The following is a 22,371-nucleotide window of genomic DNA, read 5'->3' as shown; positions in this document are numbered from 1 at the left end:
TGCTTGAAGCAGCAGGGCCCATTTGCCCTACCCCAATTCAGTTCAGCATGCAGCTGAAGAAGACATGGAAGCGCTCCCCTTCCCCAAGAACTCAGAACTAAAATGGGCCCTAAGAACTGACCTAGTAATATCAACATATAATGTGTACATTCAAATACCTGTGGAGCACATTCAAAGATGCAACTAAATTATTTGTAAGTATAAACTAATCAGCCTGACCAGATACACTCAGCAAAGCCACAGGTAGGAAAGTCAAAGAATGCTTTTACCAGGCTGACCTCAATCTCACAGAGATCCACCTGCTCCTGCCTCTCCAGGGCTGAGAATATTATAAAGGGCTCACCACCACACCCAGTAGACCATGGTCAGTTTTCATGTGTGTTAGCCAACTTTGCTTGCTTGCTTGTTTTTACTATGACAAAAAGAAAGTCTTTAAAAGAGAAAAATATTTTGGCTTACAGCTCAATTCAAGGCTGCTTGGTCCCATTGCTCTGAGCCTGAGGTGAGGCATCTGTGGGATGCCTTGAGGTAGCAGGAAACGGAAAGGAGTCTTGGCAAGCTATAACCCCAAAGGACATGCTGCCAGTGACCTACTTCATCTAGCCAGGCCCCACCTCCTGAAGTTTCTAACAACTCTCAAAATACTATGAGCAGCTGAGGAAAAGTTTTCAGCATGTGACCTGTTTAGGGCATTTCTTATTAAACCATAACACAATGGGAATGCCAAGCTTCATGTTTTCTCTTTATGATATTGAAAAGTAGCTGTCATCCCATTTCTACAACCACCTGCCACTAATAAACATGTCAGAAACACTTCTAGAATTACAAGATTTAGCACAGAGAGGCGAGGAGACACATCTCCCTGGAGTATAGAAAATCAACTTCTTATAGTTTGTGGCCATCTTCACATCAGCATCAGCTTGAAGAAAGCAGAGCATCTGCTTGAGAAGAGGAATGACAGAGAGGGCAGTGGATGGCAGTAGGGCAGATGGATCTTGATGACAGGATTCTGGAAAGAGCATAGGGATACAGTCAGTTGTCCACATGTAAAGCACACAGGAAAGAATGGGGAAGAAGGGAAACGAAAGCAAGTGGCATACACACCCAAGAGCAGCAACAGACACTTGAGGCAGAAGTACAGGCCAGACCAGGGAAGCTGCGCCAGCTCTAAAACAATGGGAGGCCGCCAGCAGCAGACTGGATTGGACTGCCACCACTTCTTATCCTCCCTCTTCTGTGGCAACTCACAGGGAGCCCCCAGAGTGCGAAAAGCTCATCAGAGCATCCAGTTATTTTCAAATAACCCTTCAGGATTGCAAAGCAATGTCTAGACTTTCTGTTGTTCTTTATTTCCTGGGGATCTTGATTCTGGTTCATAAAACAGTTAAATCCTTAACAGGTCACTGGCAATGTTAAGTGGGGATAATTTCTGAATTATGGGTTTTCAGTTTCTCAGAGGCTTTTCATCAGATTGATTTTGAATGGAAGTGGCAGACTGTGGGGGGCCTTTGCCTAGCAACTCCTTCAGTTCCCTTAGAGGCAGCCCTTATTTGCAGGCACATATTAGGATTCCTGACTTTTCAGACTCAGAAGTCTGATTGGTCCAACACCTGTACCACTCATGATGGAGCCCCAGTAACCTGACTTATAAAACACAGATGCATACTATTCAAGTCTTGCTATTTCCTTATAAAAGCAATTCTTATTACATCTAAATTAGTTTGAGTGACCTTTGGATGAGTGCAAAATCCAGGCAAGGGAAGTAAGTCGCAAGGGTTGTAAGTGGGAACAATTACTGTAAGAGACAATCTTGTTCCTCTCTCTTGAAAAAGCAATCTAATCAGGCAACCTGCCTGATGTTACATATCGTTGTAGGCACATTTGTGCTATACGGGCACACTTTTCTGCAGCATGTACCTGCAGTTAATAAAGCTATAGAACTATATACCATTTAGACTCCATCCTTCAAAGTGTTCTTTCCCTGAGGTCTGCTTGCATATACCTTCTGTTATGGGTTGAATTATGCGCTCCTAAAAGGTATGGTGAAATCCGAAGCTGGGTGTGGTGGCACACATGGAATCTCAGCACTTGAGAAGCTAGCACAGGAGAATCTCCATTTCAAGATCAGCCTAGGCTCCATAGTGAAACCCTGTCTCAAAAGAAAAGACTGAATCTCTCTCTCTCTCTCTCTCTCTCTCTCTCTCTCTCTCTCTCTCCTCTGTGTGTATGTTAATTTCCAATTGCTATGAATGTGACTTTATTAGGATATAGGTCTTTAGAAAGTGCTCTAGTCTTCCCTTATTCGTGAGAGTGCGTTCTAAAACCCCCAATGATGTTTGAAAACATGAAGAATACCAAGTTCTGTATACCACAAAGTTTTAATACCTAAGAGATAGGCAGTAATAACTAATAGAGCAGTTATAACAATAGTATAATAAATGTCGTATAAATGACTGCTCCTTTGTTCTTTCTCTCCATATACATATACATTTGGATCACAGTTGCCTTCAGTTGAAACCATGAGAAGTAAAACTGGGTGATGGAACCAGTGTGATCAAGTTCAAATGAGATCACTAGGATAGGCCCTAATCAAATCAAATAGGGTGGCTTACTCTGAAAAAGCAGACATTCTGAGTAGTCACATGGGGTCAACCCTCCCACCCCTACTCCCCAGTGGTGACATATCACAGTCTGAGAGTCACTGTCTAGGACTGAGATGAGGGAGAGAGGAATCCTGACTTTCAGGTTTCCAAGGGAGCACGGCTCTACAGACACCCAATGTAGGAGTTATAGCTTATGAAACTGTGGGAAGATAAACATGTGTTAGTTTTTTGTTGTTTTTGTTTCTTTTAAAGCAGATATTTTTAACATATTATGGAACAAGCTCTACATTGAATTATTTACATGTATTAATTCATTATACAATCACTCTGAAAGATAATAGCAAGCTAGACCTAGGACTTGTAGTCTCATGTACAATTCTGTAAAGATTGTGTTGGAAAACAGAAGTTGGTCCTAAAATATTGGTTCACATATCCTGAGAATACTTCTTTTGTGATAAGATCCTCTGTTTCTTCTTTTCATGTACACTTTCTTCTTTTATTCTATTTTATTTTTTATGGGGTTTATGGCCACTCTAACATCCCCCCTCTGAAGAGGTAACCCTAAAATCTTTTAAGGATTAGATAAAAGCTCCCAAATATTTTTGACATTTTTGGCCTTTGGAACAGAGAGTGTTGCTAAGAGGCCCTAAGGACATTGTGAGTTTTAGCCAAGAAACTGGCTACTTTTCTTTTGGGTCTTTCTTCCCTGACTGGCTAGCCCATTCCTGCCTCCTATTCTTATCACACCATCCTCTGAAGAGGTTACCCAAATCGCCTATAGGGAATTGGGATACAGACCAGTCTGGGTTCTTCTATGTTGAACAGGGACTCAGGGTGAGGCAATTGTATTACCCCTTCAGTGGGTCTATCTAAAAAACTCCCAAATTGCATAACTCTTATCTGTAGGGGGAAAAGAAGGTCCTTGACTGGTGAATAAGAGATGTGAAGGAGAAGTAAAGGCAAGAGTAATTAGCATTACAAGTTCTAGACAGGGAACTAGAAAAAAGTCAAAACAGGGCAATTTTCAAATGTTCATATGAGAGTCCATTGGAATTTCTTGACATGGGCTTCCAAAAGCATCTCTCTATTGGGTTTCTCCTCATTTTTCTTTTGTTTACCAAAGCTGGACTCTAGAGTAATAGATTCAGGATTGGCTTTCAGGCATTTTGATAGCTGTTGGAGTGTTTAGAATCAGTGTCAGTTTCCTCTCAAAGGCTTCTAGATAAGGGGAGAAAATAAATTTATCCATCATTTTAGAACATTAGTTGGTTGTCTCCCATAGCTACAGGTGGGCACTACAGTATTGGAGACCAAGATTTGAAGTCTTACATCTGAGTATTACTTTCTGGTTGGGAACAAAATCATCAATGAGAAATAATTGTCTAAATAACTTTTTTTTTGGTTGTTAGCCTTAGCCTTTACAGGCTGCTGCACTATTCCTCCAGCCCCTAAATAACTTTTTATATGGACTTAAACCTAGTGTATGGGAAGTGTAATCCCTTGAACTCTTAAGGAAATATATTGATGACTTTACTCTTTGGTTATACTTTCCTTTTGGGTGTTTAAGACCAAACAGTTGGCCAAAATAAATCAATTTATTTTTACACTTAAGGTCATTTGAGGATCTGTTCCTCAGGGGTCATATGGGCTTGGGAGGAGCCCCTGGCTCCTTTCTTTTACCAGTTCCATCTATGTGAAGATAAGTCAAAGGAAGCCTGGATGAGATGCTTCCTCTAAATTGACGCTCCTCTTTGTAGCCTGGGGTCTCCATGTCCTCCCTGAACAAGAAGACAGGTGGCTCACCACAGTTACAGGACATTTTGAGAGATGCTCATAGTCCCCTGGAACTTAGTCGCCCTTAGAGGGCAAGGGGCAAAAACTGTCCTTTAAGTCCCTCTGACCAGATTAGTATAGGCCTCAAAGTATGGCTGTTAAACATCCAATAAGGTTTGTTCCACCAGTCTGGTACTTTTAATTACCATGTGCTATGTAGATAAAGCTTGGGTGTAAAAACAAATATTCTCAGATAAACCTTGCCTAGATATATATTTTGTTCTTTAAATTAGTTGACTAAACTATGTGTCCATCCCTCTTCCTGGGACTTCATGAGGCCCCTCCCCAAACTCCACAGCAGGTCTGGCTTTGGAGGGCTAAGGCAGAGATCCTAGCAGACAGCCTGAGAGGGTGGGTTCCAACCTCCATCTGTGTAGCAGCTGTGATCTCAGCAGACCTCCAGAGAGTGCCGGGTTCTGGCCTCCCTCTGGCATAGGGGCCGAGAACACAGCAGACCAACTGAGAGTCCCAAAATTGCCCTCCCTCCTCTTAGGGAATTTCCCATATTTTCTCTGAGTTCCTGCTAATAGGAAACCTTAGAAGGAAACCTGAATGTACCTGACTGGAACCTGACTTGGGCTTCTGTGGGTGCTCCTGAATAGCTGATCTGAAGCCATCAGTTCCCTCCAAAATAAAACCTGAGAGAACCTGAAACCTGTACCAACCAGCTTTACATAACCAATAAAGAAAGAACCTAGGCACCCTGATAATACAAACAGAAGCATACTTCAACTTAATTTTAATATCACAATCATAAACAACAAAAGAAATTCACATACCGAAATCACAACGAAATAATAAAATGGAAAGCCAAAGCACTATGTCCCTACCAAACTCCACCAGTCCTGTAGAAGAGCTCTACAAGGAGAACCCCCTAGAGATAACCCAGGACACTAAATTTAAAAGAACAATCATAAACATGATCAAGGAATTCAATAAATTTAAAGAACACACGAATAAACAGATCAAAGAACTAAAAGAAGATATGGATAAACTTCTGAATGAATTCACATAATTCATAGAAACATTGAAGAAAACTCAGGCAGAAATGAAGAAGGAAGTGCAAAACTCAATAAGCCAACTTGAAACAACAGGGGAAAACCTCACTGCTAGAATGAATGAAATGGAAAACAGAGTATCAACACTAGAGGATAAAGTTGAAGAACTGGACCACTCAAGCAAAGATTATGGAAAATTTTAAAAAACACAGGAATGGAATATGCAAGAGATGTGGGACACCATGAAAAGACCAAATCTATGTATCATAGGAATAGAGGAAGGAGAAGAATTTCAGCTTAATTGTATTGACCAGATCTTAAACAGGATTGTAGAACCTTTGTTGTTTTAAACCACCCGGTTGTGGTAATTTGTTATGGCAGTATGAGGAAATTATTGGGGTATTAATTAATTTGAAAGGGGTGCCTCATAGTCACAGGATCTTCCTGGTGCTCCTGAGAAAGTCTTCAGTATGGATGTATTTGCTATAAAAAGCTGGCTACAAACTAAAGTGATGATAGTAATTGCCTCAAATTTATACAGAAAGTGACAGACAACAAAAGCGAGATGGCAGGGGAGAAAGCACCATTGTCAGTTAACCAGCAGATATAGCTTTCTGAAAAGCCAGCCTCATAAAAAAGGGACAGTGATTGAATGACTGATCCTTTTGTTTGCAGGTTCTTCTTTTGAAAATGACCTATAATTGCAAACATAATAAACCATCCTAAGCAACATGCTGGGCCTTTCACAGTCATTGTTCATCCATCAACAGCCTTTCAGACAGATGTGAGATGCTACCAGGCTTCTCATTAATTACAGGCAGCATGCAGTTTTCATGACATGAGCCATAGGGGATGGGCCATAATGGTCCCGCTGAAGCAATTATTTCATGAAGAATTCAATGAAAGTAAATGGAGAAACCATTTATATACTGTGACTGTATTCATTTTAGACAATTAGTAATGTCAAAGTCATGTTTAATGTGGTTTTTAAAAAGTGTTATTTTGGCTAATTTAACCATTTTATTTCATATTCTCAGGATGCTTAGCTACAACATTGAGAAAGTAGTAAGAAATTATGACCATGCTTTTACAAAGAAAGTTTATGTTTTGGAAATCTGACAATTGATTAAAACAAACAGCCTGAGTAACTAATATGAGGTGTGATACCCTCCTCCCTGGCCCCCTGTCCTGGACTCCCGAGACCCCTGCCCCTCTTTAGGACTAACTGCTCTTTTTCGCTTCTGTAAACTGCTTGATTGCTTGACTGAAAGGACAAACTGTACTGACCCCCACTGTGACTAGCTGTTTCAGGCAAGCCTGGACATGCCCAGGCATGTTGTAATCTCACCTACCACCCCCACCCCAGGAGGCTATAGATCAAGCAAGCCCAGGCATATAGCAGCCTTATAAGGTAGGAAGAGAGACTTCTGGCCCCACAGATTACAGTCAGCACATTCCACAGCCCAGAGGGCAGCACCCACCAATGAGAAACCTCCAGGTCTATATCCCTCATAACCAATCAATTCAAAAGTGTGTGGCACGCGTGTGTGGGATCTTTGGACCAATCGGGATATGACTCTGTTATTCTCCTCCTCCCTTTGTCTAAAACCTACAAAAGACTTCCTCCCCTGCAATCGGGGCTCTCAGTTCAGCTTGGTGGGCAAAAGCCGTAATTCTTGCTTGTGGATTGCTCTGGGAGCCCGAATAAAGACTCTTTGTTCTTGCATGCTCTCTGGACTCTGTGGTGATTCTTGGGGATCCATCCACTGGGCACAACAGAGGTGCCTGTCTCAAATAAGAGTATCTTGGGAGAATTATGTTTCTTTTGCTGCTGCTGCTTTCCTTTTCTTACTTGGATTTCTGAGCATTTCATACCACATATTTTGATAGAATAAAAGTAATAGAAGGTTGATGAAGAATATGATGTGGAACTATGGAACTAATGATTCTGTACTTGAAGCTTGGAGTATGCCCTGTAGAATATACCCAAAGGTGGAGTATTCAAAACCTACTGTGTCAGGATCAATAGGAACCCACACATCCTGGCCACCGTCTTAAAGTATCCTTCAATACCATCTCCTCCTTTTATATGTTCCACTGCATATAAAGAGAAGTCACCAGTATCTCTAACAAGTGAAGACGTGGAGAGGAACCAGTCCTGCCAGCTCCATTCCCCTCTAGACTGGGATAGGATGTGGGAGCACAAATTTCAAGTCACACAATGCCACAGGAGCCAACCAAGATGGAGGATGCCAGAAGAGGCTGCAGAGTCACTGAGCTGCCAGGTTGAGCTGTTATTAGCGAAGTCTAGTGGGACCATGTTTCCTATGACTACTTAGGTAACAGGGCTTCTCCAAGGAAGGGTGAGCTCACTTGGCTTAATGTTTATACCACCTGAGATCTTTTTCCACCAAAACAGTCTGAGCAGAACCACTCTTTAAACCCCTTGCACAGAAGAATTATTTTTGGCAAGAAATCAAAAACATGATCTCCAGAGCCTCCTCCAAAGTCATACCGCCAAGGAAAATTCTACCCAAGCTACACAGGTCCTTACACTAATGGTGCATCTCACATATTTGTCCAGGGTTAACATCTAATGACGCATCCTCCTAGAGAGAAGGTATGATTCAGAAAGACTAGAGAAGTTGATACCTGGCCTCACTCTTAGAACTACACATTGAGCCAAGTTAAGAAAAAGAAGACAGGAAAGGAACAGAAACAGAACAACACTGAGTGGATGGAGGTTGAAAGGGCAAGGTTGGGAGCCATGAGTAGTTCTGAACAGCCACATTCATTCCCTTCATCTTTAAACCTCTGTGAACACTCTGTGAATGCTGACTACGGGTCAGGTACTGCATAAGAAGAGAGGACAGTAGACACACAGGAGAGAAGAGAGAGCAAACTCGGGGTTTAAGTGTAAGTTTCAGATAAGGACCTGGGACATTTTTTAGCCCCTGTTACATGAAGACCTGATATGTCTTTGGATAGATATTATAAGACCGGAGGAGGTCAGAGAAAATGGGCACACTGTGATTCTCTTATGCTTATTTTCTGTCTCAGAAACAGAATTACTATGAAAATTTTGCAGTGTGTGTCCACAGAATTTAATGTGTCTGTTTCCTTTTTTTGCTGATCATCAGTGGCATAACCAGTTGCTTACTTTTCCAACAGCTTCTTGTTTGATAAGTGACCATGTTCCAGTCATTCTTCTTAAGACTGAAAATATCAAGATGAGAGTGGTGGGGATCTTCATGGCCTGGAAGCTCAGATTCCAACAGTCCAGGACAGTCATGCATGAACAAGGTTCCAAACACTTTCTTCTCTTAGAATGAGAGTGTGAAGAGTGTTGTAGGGTGAAGAGAATCCTCATAATAGTTAACACTCCACTGGAGAGGAAACAAAGTGCCCATCATTGAGAGGCAAGTACATGAAGCCATGCACAAAGCCATGAAGGCTGCTATAAAGCATGGGAAATGTGTGCGTGTGCGTGTGTGTGCGTGCGCGTGCGGTGTGTTTGTGTGTGTGTGTGTGTGTGTGTGTGTGTGTGTGTGTGTATGTATTAAATCAAGCTAGAGAGATGAATTCCATTCAGTCGTCAAAGGTCCTGAATGCCATACTAGGAAATATAGTAAGTCATTTGAGCTTTATTCTCTAAACAGGGTCAACTCCAACTTTTTGCCAAGTAGCTCAGTTCTCCCACATTCCTAGAACCCAGCTCTGACCATATCTCCTCTCTTGAAAAGTGACTGAAATTTCTTTAGCAATTACAACTTATCCTGGATCTAGTCTCCTCATCTTGGAGTTGCCCATTGCAAAGCCTTATGCTGGGATCTTTCAAGCATCTTACTAAATGTGATGATTAAACTTCCTTGTCAACTTGACGGGATTTATAGTCATGTAGAGGACAGACATACCTCCCGGGCATGTCTGTTTCCAAAGAGAGGTGTAACTAACTGAGGAGAGATGCCCTACCCTGAAGATGGGTGGCACCATCCCATGACCCTGGGTCCTCACTGAAATGAAAGGTAATGGTAGAAGGTGAACTGAGTATTAGTACCCATCTCTCCCTGCTTCCTGATTGGATGAATGAAAGCAGCCTCCTCACACCCCTGCCATCCTGCCTTCTCCACCATGATGGACTGTACTTTCAAACCATGAGCCACAATAAACCCTTTCTTCCTTAAGGTATTTTTGTCAGAGAAATGAGAAGAGCAAAGAATACACGCAGATATCCATGTTGCATTTTCTCTCTCCCTGAAGTTGAACTTGTTCAACTCTAGGAATGACCCTGAGTACTTTTTACTAGAGCACCTTAGTATTATTAAAATATTCTTGTGTGAAAAAACTCAGTTACTGATGAAGTGATTTGTTTCCCAGAATTTCTAGAAGACAATTGAAAAAAACATTGGAAGCTGGTACCTGTCCCTAGATGCAGATAACCTCTCACCTATTTCCCATCTTAGAGATTACAGGATGCTCTTCTGAGTTTGAAGGGTCTTTATATTTTCTAATGGTCACTATAACTTACTATGATGTCTCTTTTATAAACAATAAAATGTATATGTTTAAATACTAAGACTGTGAAGTAAGTAGCACTGAAGAGCTTCTTCACTAACAAATTTACCCCACTCTAAAAAGGTTATTTTACATAAAACCTAAATACGAGGATTTATTTTAAACTCCATGTTGATTCAGGTGAATTTTGCTTTGCAAACTGTAGAACAGGAAGGAGTTAGTTAGCATATTGCAATGGCAGGGTCCTAAGAGTATTAAACAGAACAAATCCCTTCTGGAAATTAAACAGGAAGTCAGACAAACATCTTTTTCTGCAGTCCCTTTGTCTTGAGCCCAAGGGATAAGGGCTCCTCCTGAGAACAATTAGAAAGGACAGTCTGAAGAAGTTCAGCATGTAGCTTCCTGTGTAGGTCAAACACAAGTCAAGGTCTATAGCCTTTGTTGGTTTTACATTAATTTAAACAAATCACTCTTACTTTCTTAAATATTAAATGACATTAAAGTGCATTTGAATTCAATTTCAAATTTGGCCATGATCAACTAACTTAAAAGCAAACAAGAAAATAGAAATAAAATTATGTCCTGTTTTCTATAAATCAATGATTAATGTATAAAATAAGTTGGAAATATGCAAACAAAAAGTTAAATGTAATAGCAGACAACATACAAAATCTATCAAGAAGAAAAGTAGTTTTTATTTTATGATGTCAAAATAAAATGGGATATCACAGTTACAAATAAATCTTACCTAAAATGCTGTAAAAACAAGGTGTATTGGTCACTTTTCTGTTGCTGTGATAGAAACACTGACGCAAGCAATTTATAGGAGGAAGAGTTTATTTGAGCTTACACTTCCAAGGGAATTACAGTCCATCATGGCAGGGAGGCATGGTGCCTGGAGCAGGAGCAACAGAAGCTAAGCTCTCACATCATCATGCAGGCACAGGAGAGCAACTGGAGATCCAGCAAGGCTTAAGAACTCTCTAAGCCCACCCCCAGTGATGTGCTTCCTCCAGCATAACAACACCTTCTAAAACCTCCCAAAACAGCGCCATTATCTGGGGACAAAATGTCCAAACACTTGGAGCCTACAGGGGACATTTTCATTCAAACCACACAAGAGTCTGTAAGTAAGGGTGATGCACACTATGAAAATGAAAATTATTTCTCCATAGGATCACACTGTTGGTAGACTCTAGACTCTTTCAGACTGTAGACTCCTTTGGAACTGGGGGATAGTGAGGGGATGGGGATGGGGTTTGGAGAGAGAGAGAGAGAGAGAGAGAGAGAGAGAGAGAGCTGTACACAATGTTTCCAGGTTTTTGTCAGTCTAAGAAAGAATTCAGAGACAGAAAAAGGAAATTGGAAGTTTTATTATAGAACAAAAGTGCACACTAAAGTGCAGGCATTCTCAGAGTGAGCTATGTATCTGCTGGGTTTGTGGACAGCATATTTTTTTGGCCAAGATTAACAAAAGAGACCACTATTCATGATCAAAGGTGGGGGGGAAAGGCAGAGGAATTCCTAGAATAGGATTCACTATGCTTTACTGCCCTTACATGGGATTTTCAGATATGTCATGGCTTCTGATGCATCAAGAGAAGAACCATTTCTGGAAGGCTAGCTAACAATTTGGGGACATGATTTGGAGAATGAAGCAAAGGACAGTTGGCAGCCATTGCTGTGAGCCATGTTGGTCTCAATGGCTTTTAGTGGTCTTATTTCTCTGTGTTTGAGTGGTCGTGTGCTCACCATTCTTCTGCAATGCAGCCCCTGTTGCGTGAGTCTCTGGCTGCCAGGCCATTGCTTCTCTTCCTCTGCTGTCTAGCCTGCCAGGGTGATATTCATATTGCTTATTCCAGGGTCCTGTGAATTCAGTGCTGAGAATGCTCAAGTATTTACATCCAAGTTTCCAAATGAGACAGTCTAAATTGCTCCCTAAATTCAGCAAATGACAATGCCTCAAATAAAATAGCTAATTCAGCTATAATTTCCATTCCTCCGTATGTTTCAATACCAGAGCCACAAATATTTCAAAAAGGCATTCATGTATATTTCCAAGATTTTTGTTTTATTTTTGTTATAAAACAATTCGGTTTCTGTTTTATTAAAAATAAAACCAGAGAGGGGCTGGAGAGATGGCACAGCGGGTTGAGAGCACTGACTGCTCTTGCAGAGGACCCGGGTTTGATTCCCAGCACCCACAGGGTGGCTGCGAACCATCCTTAACTCCAGTTGCAGGGTAATCTGAAGCCTTCTTCTGACCTCTGTGGCATTGCACGGCATGGGTGCACTCACATACATGCAGGCAATACACTTATACATACAAAATAAAAATAATTTTGAAAAAATTAAGAAAAAATAAAACCAAACATAGTATTTTTCTAAATAGGGACTAATTTATTCATATTATATTATGTAATGGTATAATATATGCATATATTATCCCATAATCATCATCACTAATTATTTGAGATTTTATCCATCATTATAATTTTCAAAATGAGGAGTCAGGGAATCCCAGTGAGACCAAGTGATGTGGCCAATGCCAGCTCCCAAGTCTGTGACCAAGGGAGGGACATTCTTTGTTTTCTACAAAGCCTATCTACTAACCAATGTTCAGGAAGCAAGCGTTTCTTCAATATGGTTAAGAAAATTTCCTACAGTAGAAACACAAGTATTGGGAAAAAGCAAGCATTTGTCCCAATAACTTCATCAAGTAATGAAAGTCACTTGTAAAGATTTTCTGCCCTTAAGTATGCAGGTTTAAAAGCTATTTAACATTTATTAAAATCAACATCAGGGCACCAAAATACAAAATCTTTCAACTGAAAAAGCCCAAAATATTTCTAAATATTTTGTTATTTTTAAATTAAAACACCCTTATTACCTATTAAAACAATTATCTTTTATTCTATAAATGCCTCAAAAATATTATTACAAAATCTTGTATTTGTAATTCTGACTTGTCTTTAAATGAAGAATGTTTTTAAGCCCTTTGAGGTTGTGAAAAACCTTATAGATCAAACATATATTCATTAATACAGAATGTTAACTGGTTAGATATTTATCTGGAGTGACTAGATCAATTGTCAATAAGAGGTCTGAAATAAGCAGAAACACTTCCAAAAGATGAGATTCAATTGTGAGACCATATCATCATCTGTAAGTATGAATAAACAGATTGTAGAACTTTCAAGTAAAACTCAGGCCTATGATGGAATATTTTAAAGTACAAAGCTATCTTTTTGCTGATTTAATCTAAATTTAATGTGCTGAATTCCGTGACCCAAGTGCTACTTGTAATTTATGATGAAAAGCATTTATTCTTTCTCTTTGAACTGGCCAGCTCAAGATGCAATGTGATTTAAACATTCCTCTTCGCAAACAGAGTGCATGGTTTAGTTTATAATCTGGAATCTCCTGAAGAAAAATCAGTATAATTGAATCCAGATTTTGCTCAATAGCTTGCTGAACTGCATGGTGTACCTTGAATCTAAGCAAAATACAAAAAAGAGAAGTTAAATAATTGATATGTAGTTGTTAGCAGTCAGAAGCTCAACAATCTAAAATTCTTTGAAGAACTTGCATCTTTCAATAAAAATCAGAAATTTTTTCTTAATTTTATCTTTTAAAATTATTTGAGTTGTGAAGACAGTAGCTGTGAAGATCAAGTACAAACTCAAAATTTCACAATATTCACTTACCTTCTGCACAATGGATCTTTTAACAGATGATGAGTTATAACAAAAATGACTTTTCTGCTTCTTTTGATGCTATTGACAATTGCTTCAAGTCCAAGCATACCTGCTTCAAAGTCCCTTTCTTCCAGACAAAATTTGAGAGATTGGTCTTTTTCTTCCATTGGGGAGAAATATTCCCAGACCCAATCTCTGTCTTTATAAGCATGAATTATATATGCTGTATATTCAAATTGCTCTGCATGTCCTTCAATCTCCTTGAAACCAAGAATTCGATGCACTAAAACATTCCAATAAAAAGATATCCTCCAACCTTCAAATTGGATGAGCAATACTACAGTTATAAAAATCAAAAGCATACTGGTACTGATCATGAAAAGCAGTTCAAAGGGGGCACTGTCTTTGCAAGATGATGTGTCAAAAAGCATCACCGGGAATCCGTGGTACTGAGGTGGAGTGTTGCAGAGGTAATGACTTGATAGCTCAGAGATGTTAGTATGGGTCTGATTAATCCAGTTGACAAACCAAGAAATACTTTCACATGTACAGTCAAATGGATTAAAGCGCATATCTAAATTACTCAGGTTCTTGAATGCTGGCCCAAAAACATTCTTTTCAACGGATGTTATGAGGTTTTTCTGAAGGTTCAATGACCTTAGGGACACCTGGTCATCAAAAATAGATGGCAGAAGAATGTTTAAGTTATTCAATCCTAAATCGATGCTCTTTAGTTCAAATAAGTTCTTGAACACATCAAGTGGGATTTCGTCAAAGCCATTAGACTCTAAATTAAGGATGTGTAGGCTAGAAAGACCCTTGAGGAAATTAACAGGACCACCAGGGTTTGCATGTTTCCAGAGCCTTGCTAAGTTGTTATGCTGAAAATCCAGAATTTCTAGTTTCTTAAGACCTTCCAACGTTTCCTCATTTATGTTGGCGATATTGTTGTTGCTGAGATCCAGAATGGTCAAGTTACCAAGAGGGTGGAAAGGAGAAGGTGAGATATCTACATTTTTAAGGGCCACCCTCCGGAGCATCAGTCGTTTAAGGCTTGGAACCAAAGCAAAGGAATTACTAGTCAGTCGGAGGTTTTTGTTATAGGAAAGGTAAATTTCAAAAATATTTCCTAGGCCTCTCCACTCCTGACCCGTGAGTTCTTGATCAATTTCATTAAGGCCGAGATCAAGAATCTTGACTTGGCCCAACCAAGAGAAAGCACCACTCTCTATTTTTGAGATATGATTTTTGGTTAAGTTGAGTGTGAGCAAAGGAGACTGGGCAAGTGACAAAAATGTTTCATTCTTTAAAACTTGCAAACTTGTGAAAGCTTTGGAAAGACTTAAGTACTTCAGACTAATCAGTCCTGTGAATATATTGCTTTTTGTGCCTGGAATATTGTTATCTTCCATGTTGAGATACTCCAAACATTTTAGCCACTTAAAGGAAAAATCATCTATCTTAGGGAATGAAGCAAGGGAAATACTTTGCTTAGTAAAAGATCGTTTCAAATTCAGGTATCTCAGATTGAAAAGTCCATAAAAAGAGCGAGAAGATAAATGCTGTATGTTATTATACTCCAGAGAGAAATATTTCAGATGTGGAAGCCAAGCAAAAGAATCATTAGCAATGCTTGTCAAGCCAGTATGGGAAAGATCTAACATGGTAAGATTTGTCTGCTTCAGTCCAGAAAAAGTGGCGTTGCTGGTTCCATACAACTGGTTGTTATTCAGAGACAGATTCTGGATGCTTGTGTTTGAAAGTTCCCAACAAAGCTTCTCTGTGAGATGAGGGTTCAGTTGAGCATTGTTCAAAACAAGGTCAAATATTTTTCCAATTGCATGAAAACACCCTGGAGAAAACTATCAGTACAAGAAAAAAGAAAAAAGAAAAAAAAAGTGAACCAAGATATAACAGGCTCCATAGGACTCTTAAAATACTTAAATGCAATTCTTTGCCTAGTCTCCTTCCCCTTTCACCATATGCCTTGGGGAGGGCATCGCTCTCGGTTCCTCTAATGCAGTTCCTTCCTCACTCTGTGCCTGTAACACTTACCTTCTGCATCAGCCCCTTTCTTCCCTGACCTCCCAGGTTAGCTGTGCCTCCTAGTACTTTTGCTATATCACATTAAATTGTAATTAATAAAATAGCTGTGAAATCCCTAATGGGGTGATCCTGATTATGTCTTGGTGACCACTCATCAGTAGTGAAATAGTGACACATATTTTCCAGCTGGTCAGCTATCATTTTTGTCTTTCCACCTAGATTTCCTTCTGAGTTTGTGATGGTGTTTGTTTGCACTCCATTATTAGAAGCCTCAGCTGTGCTAGCTCTCAGTGTTGAGCCAAGAGAAGAGAAGGTGTAAGTGAGGGAGTCTAGAGAGAACAGTGGCCAGCTCTTGGCACTTGCACACACCGTGAGAGAAAAGGGCTTGGATTTCTCACATGTAGCTTGTAAAATTTCAGGCTAATGGAGTATAAAAGACAGGCGTGTGAAAGAAAGTATGCTTCATTTTTTAAGGAGTTAAAACACAAATCAGGGAATTATTAAATTGTGGTACATTTGCCTGACAGCATTGTTTATAGCCCCCAAAATTAAGTTTCAAAAAATTCCTAATTGCATGGAGGATGTTCAATGACATGAGATTAATTTTATACTCAAGAGGCAGGGTACCACAGCCACTGAGAGCGTGAGCTTGGGCACCATTTGGTCATCTACACTTCTTCTCAGTTTACTCTTGTGTAAAAATAAAGATAAGTTGTTTAGGAAAACCATATATACAAATATATATCTGTACAATATAGGGATTACACATAAAGATAGATTATAAAATGATGTTACTTAACTTCTTACCTCTTTAATCTGATTTGATGACAAGTCCAATTTTTGTAAAGAAGAATTGCCAAGGAAATTGAGTTCTTCACTTCTTAGTGCAAGGATTTTATTATTGGATAATAGAAGCTCTTGGAGATTTTCCAGTTGGGGCTGAGTTCCTAGCTTTGTAGATGATAAGCCATTATGAGACAGATCTAATTTGATTAGATTCTGAGAGTAGAGGAACATAGTATACATGTTAGAAAGTATTGCCATCAGAAACAATCCCTCCTATGTAAGAAAACACTGGATTTATCTCAATAGTCACATTACTCTGATTTCTCTCTATTATTCTGTACGAGTAATCTTTGTTGTTTTAATCACAACAAACACCATTGTTGCTTGGATTTACTTTCTTCACAAATCACATTATTTCTTCCACCAAGCTAAAGAACTTAAGGTTATTATTTAAGATATATACATGCATACACATAAAGTTTTAAAAATAAATAAATCAGTTTCTTTTTCAAAACTGTCCACAGAGCAAGCCTGGGGATAAGAACTGCAATCTTCCACCCCTTTCTCTAAAGTCTAAAATCTTCCTGGGCCAACTGCCAGGAACAACAAATATTAAGAAAAAAGATATAAAGACAATATATAATTTATTTATGGTACAAGGAATATCCATGTGGCTTATTACATATAACATCAAACCTTGGAAACTAGTTACAGAAAAAAGAAGAAAAAAATATTACTTTAAGAAACACAGGTAGGGGGCTGGAGAGATGGCTCAGTGGTTAACAGCACTAACTGCTCTTCCAGAAGATCCAGGTTCAGTTCTGAGCACCCATATGGCATCTGACAACCCTTTGTAACTCTAGTTCCAGGGATCTGATGCCGTCTTCTGATTTTTATCAGCATTGCATGCACAGGTGTACTTACATGCATTCAGGCAAAATACTCATACACATAAAAATAAAAAAAAGAAACAGGTAGAACTTTATGTCCTATAAATTCCTAGAGTATATTCTATTGAGCGTTCAGTTATGGAAGGTTTGGATTGTAACTAGCACAAACTTTGGTTTGTGTTATTGTTACCGGGGGATATTTTATCCCTCTGTTGCTTCTGCACTCGTACTCCTCAAATTCAGGCAAATGGTAAGGAATACCCCAATGTCTACTAAGGAAAGTCAATCACAATGTCTATCAAAGAAAGTAAGACTTTTATCTATCTTTTTTTTTTTAAAAAAAAAATACCATTTTCCAAGTATTTCTCTTATCAGATTCGAGATCTTTGCATACAAAGGCAGTTCCCACACATTATAATCTAAGAAGGCTCAAGGAAAGATTTCAAATAGCTGACCACCAAGTTGCTTCTCAACAAATTAAAAATTGTGCATTTCTCCTTGGCATTAGAGAAAGATCAATGCTCAATATTTTTACGAGGCCATAAAATAACAAAAAGAGACTTGCAAATGACTTTGGTTTAACTAAAGCACTTAATACTTTCTCAAATTACTAGATAATAAAATACATTTTTCATAGATTTAAAATTCAAGCAGTCTTTAAAAAGAAGTGGAAGACATTAGAAAAGTGATGTTTTGAGATTTCTTAAACCAAGAGTATGTAATTTTTAGCCAAACATTTTGTTTTACCATTGTATCAATTTGTTAGTTTTATTTAAGTCAGAATTTGGGCTCAACATATTTCTTACTACTTCACATGAAAATTTGGTAGCATTGCAAGTTTATTTCCCATGTTCCCCGTGGAATAGTCTGATGTGTCTATGATCACAATGTTTATCTTCTAACTCCTATTTCAAATAAGAGAAAGCAAGAGAGACAGATTTCTTAATGCTCAAATTGACTCAAACTTTAGAAAACATTTTCCATCACAATGTCCATGTTTGCGGGTGAGTCCCAGCAGTCCTAGTGGGGGCTGATCAGATATTATATTCTTACTTCAATAGATATTAAGGCTTTGATGAATGACTGACTTGAAAACTTAGCTTTAGATAACTTGAGATAATACTTTGCATTTCTTAAAAAAAAGTAAACACACTCCTCTTACCTTCTGATTTTTGAAAGGATTGTTTTCAATTTTGTGTAGTAAGTTAGACTTTAGATGGAGTTCAGTCAGATTTGTGCAGAAGATGAAAGTTTTATCAGAAAGTTGGGATAGTTCATTGTGTTGAAGGTTCAAAACTTTCAACAAAGGTAGTGTTTGGCACAATTCTGGCTCCAGTTTTGAAATGGAGTTAAATCCTCCATCTAAGATAGTAAGTTGGCTATATCTTGTAAAATTGACAGGTGGTAATCTTCTGAGTTGGTTGTGGGTAAGATTCAACACTGTTATGTTTGTAGGGAGGTCATCAGGAATGTGTGTTAACTTCAAATGGCTGCAGTCAGCTGCTTCATGTCTCACGGTGCATGTGTTGGTGGAAGATGCACACAGAATCCACAGGGGCAAGAGTCCCCAGAAGGAGTAGATTTGGTAAGACAAATGCCCTTTCATGATTCTACCCTGTGAAAGAAATAGAAAAGTCATGGAAATTATTAATCCAAATCTACACATGGTCTTTCTATTCATAATTTTTGTGTGATACAAGTATATATTGTGCAAGAAATGCATCAAGCAGAAATAATTCAAATAGCACAAACAGAAATGATATTCCTTTCTTGTCTTTTACCTCCACCAAGTACAGTGTTCCAAGGCGACATTTCTTGACAGTTTCTGTTTTAAGTTCTCATGATCATTTCCATAAACTTGAATAAGATGCTTGCCCTTCTATTTCTCCTATTACCTAAGCGTTAAATTCACACAATAAAGACAAGGAACTCAATCTCGCTAGTTCATTTTCTTCACAACTTTTTGGTTATTTTATTTTCTCTATTGTTACACTTACAATTTTTTTTGCTCTTTTTGAGACAGGGTCTCCTGTAGCCCCAGCTGGCCTGGAACTCACTATGTAGACCAGGCTGACCTTGAACTCACAGAGATCTGCCTGCCTCTGCCTCTCCAGTGCTGGGATTAAAGGTGTGCGCTACCACACCCGGCAACATGTACAATTTTAAAGGCTAACTCTAAAACCAGTTATAAATCAGCAAACTCTAGACAACATTCCCTTCTTAAAATATTTTTATTGGTACATAATAATTATACATATTTATGAAATACAATTAATATTTCAATACATATATATGATGCATAATGAACAGATCATAGTAATTTGTGTATTTAGCACTTCCTTAGGTTAAGATCATCCTAAATCTTTTTTTACTAAGCTATTTTGAAACATGCAATTAATCACTGTCAACCACCTGCCTTATCCCACTCTGCTATTTAAGCTGCACCCTTACAGTTGTTAACTACCCTCTCTCTGTTCTCTCTCTCCCTTACATTCTTGCCAACCTCTGGTAACTACTGCTCTATAATTCTAGATCACCTCCCAAAGGAGAACATGTGAATATTTGTCTTTCTGTGTCTGACATATTTCATGGATCATACTGTCCTCTGGGCTCATCCATGTTGTTACTAACTTTAAGATATTTTGCTTCCTCTAAATGTAAGGCATTTAATTCTTTCATTTTCTCATTTTCCTCACTAACTTTCTACAGTTACTTTTCATTTCGTCTTATATAGTGTTATTTTCAAAGACTATACTTAAAACTGTATTTCTTCATTAACCAACTTCACATAGAATAGCTTGATGTCTTGTTTTGTGATATAGGAGATGCCTAATGATGTGTTTTTACTACATTTTTTCCAACCTTACATTCCTAAAACTGCTAGATATAGTATCAGTTAACATTTAGGATTTTTGGCCTGTAGCATTAAGATTAATTAAGGTTAATTAGAGAAGGCTATTTTGAGCTGGCACTCATAATTTTATGATTGCATAGGTAAATATTCCTGAAGAACTAGTGAAGCTGGTAGGAACACAGCCAAGCATCAGACCCTGACATAACAGGATCTGCTTTCTAATCATAGTGCTTCTGCTTTGCAACTTTTGGTGAATTAATTCATTTCTCAGAGATTAATTTTCTTGTCTTTGACACAGATAAGTTCTTCCAGAGGTGACTGTAAGGGTTAAAAGAGGTAAATCAAGTGCAGTCTTCTAGTTCTTGTTGTAAAGCAATATCATACTAAAAGCACTAGTCTTAACCAGTGTAGTAATACTAGGACTTATGAGGGCATAGTTTTAACTATGCTCTAGATTGTAAAATTTGACTTTATGATAAAAACCTATGAAAACCATAAATTATATCATGCAGGAACTAGATATCAGGCAGATGGCAACAGTAGAAACAGCCAAGCAGACAACGCATTTGAAGTATAAGGGACTTCATGAAGGAACAGAGATATTCTAAAAGCTTCTCATTAATTCAATCTTGGGTTGGGCATGAATTGTAGTACAGCTTAAGTTCCCTTCACAGATTGTGACCACCAGCATTTTTCCTGAACAAAGACACATGACCTTCGTCTAAGGAGGCCAGTGCCTTTTAACACTGGCCTTTTTTCAATTTTTCTTTAAAGAACAAAAATAAAGTCCTGGGTTATGAGACATCCATAGGTCATTTTCCCTAGTATTTGGCCTGAGTATGAAAAGTAAATTTAAGCATTTTCTGGTATATTATCAATGAAGTCCAAGGGCCTTTGAAAATTTTAATAATAATGTTTGATTGTGGCCTTACTATGCCAACATGATAATTACATGAACAACTAAAAAAGCTGAACTCTTAAATTTAGTTTTTCAGAATGGGCCTGAACTTGGAGGACACTCTTTCCCCTAGAGACCTCTTGGTACCCTCTGTCTCCTGGAATTGTGCTAATGGAATTGTCCTGCTTGATCTCTGGCCCTAGAATTGCATCCTGAATGTACACCCACCCATAATTTTATTCAAAGTGGTTTCTTCAGCTGGGGAAGTACAAGCTTGGCTTCACCCTAATATTTTTTTCTGGCAATACATTGTGTTTTAATCATAAACATATATCCTTGAAATAAGTACTATTTTAAAGATCTGGATATAGAGGTAACAGTCATATGAAGAGTCTTTTTTCTTTCTTTTTTTTTTAAACAGGGCAATTTTGAAACGTTCATATGACAGTCTACTGGAATTTCTTGACAAGGGCTTCCAAAAGCATCCCTCTATTGGGTTCCTCCTCATTTTTCTTTTGTCTGCCAAGGCTATACTCTAGAGTGATGGATTCAGGATTTGCTTTCAGGCATTTTGATAGCTGTTGGGAGTGGCTAGAATCACTGTCAGTTCTCTCTCAAAGGCTTCCAGATAACTGAGGGGTTGCTGAGGTATATGAATGACCTGAGAGTAAACACACTGGAAAGCCTTTACCCAGCATGGGCTTTACCTTAATTGTAACAGACCACCTGGCCTTTTCATCCCTAGTTCTAGAATATCTCATTCATCTGCAGACAATGGAGATGGGTGCCCTACCTTTCAGCGTGATGTTAATTCTCAAGCTTGCCCTCATTCATTCATTCATTCATTCATTATCTTTTTGGGTGTAGTACCAAATTACAGTTGCCAGGAAATGAGATCAGGTGCTGTAGGATCCTGAGACCCTCTTCATTCACCCGCTACCCCCAATCCCTCCAGAACCCCACTAATTGCTCTTTTAGCTTCTGTAAAATGCTTGGCTGCTGCTATAGACATTCCTAGACATGTCCTGGCATGCCCTGACCCCCGCCTGCTATCCCCCCCCCATTCCAGGAAACTATAGATTAAGCAAGTCCAAGCATGAAAACTGCCCTATAAGGTAAAAATGGAGACTCCTGGCCCCACAGATAACACAGTCAGCACATTCCACAGCCCTGAGAATAGCACCTACCAATAAGAAACTTCCAGGGCTGCATTTTATACATCCAACCAGTTTAAAATTATGTTGGTGTGA

At 38.8% G+C, this 22,371-nt stretch overlaps 1 protein-coding gene across 4 annotated transcripts in view; it reads right to left on the bottom strand.

Moving 5' to 3' along the window:
* Nucleotides 1-12,232: 12,232 nt before the first annotated feature.
* The window catches only part of Tlr3 (toll like receptor 3), a 21,039-nt gene continuing 10,900 nt past the window's right edge, over nucleotides 12,233-22,371 (bottom strand). For all 4 annotated transcript variants that reach the window (XM_029556396.1, XM_008853601.3, XM_029556397.1 and 1 more), the window contains 4 exons: nucleotides 18,532-18,984; nucleotides 16,501-16,692; nucleotides 13,657-15,509; nucleotides 12,233-13,445 (listed from right to left, as the gene is read on the bottom strand). In XM_029556396.1, coding sequence (XP_029412256.1) covers nucleotides 13,217-13,445; nucleotides 13,657-15,509; nucleotides 16,501-16,692; nucleotides 18,532-18,975 — 2,718 coding nt within the window. In that variant the 5' untranslated portion in view covers nucleotides 18,976-18,984 and the 3' untranslated portion in view covers nucleotides 12,233-13,216. The remainder of the gene's footprint in view (nucleotides 13,446-13,656; nucleotides 15,510-16,500; nucleotides 16,693-18,531; nucleotides 18,985-22,371) is intronic.

The sequence above is a fragment of the Nannospalax galili genome, unplaced genomic scaffold, assembly GCF_000622305.1.
Source record: "Nannospalax galili isolate Female #2095 unplaced genomic scaffold, S.galili_v1.0 scaffold46, whole genome shotgun sequence".
Lineage (NCBI taxonomy): Eukaryota > Metazoa > Chordata > Mammalia > Rodentia > Spalacidae > Nannospalax > Nannospalax galili.
This window is presented reverse-complemented; position numbering and strand designations above follow the sequence as displayed.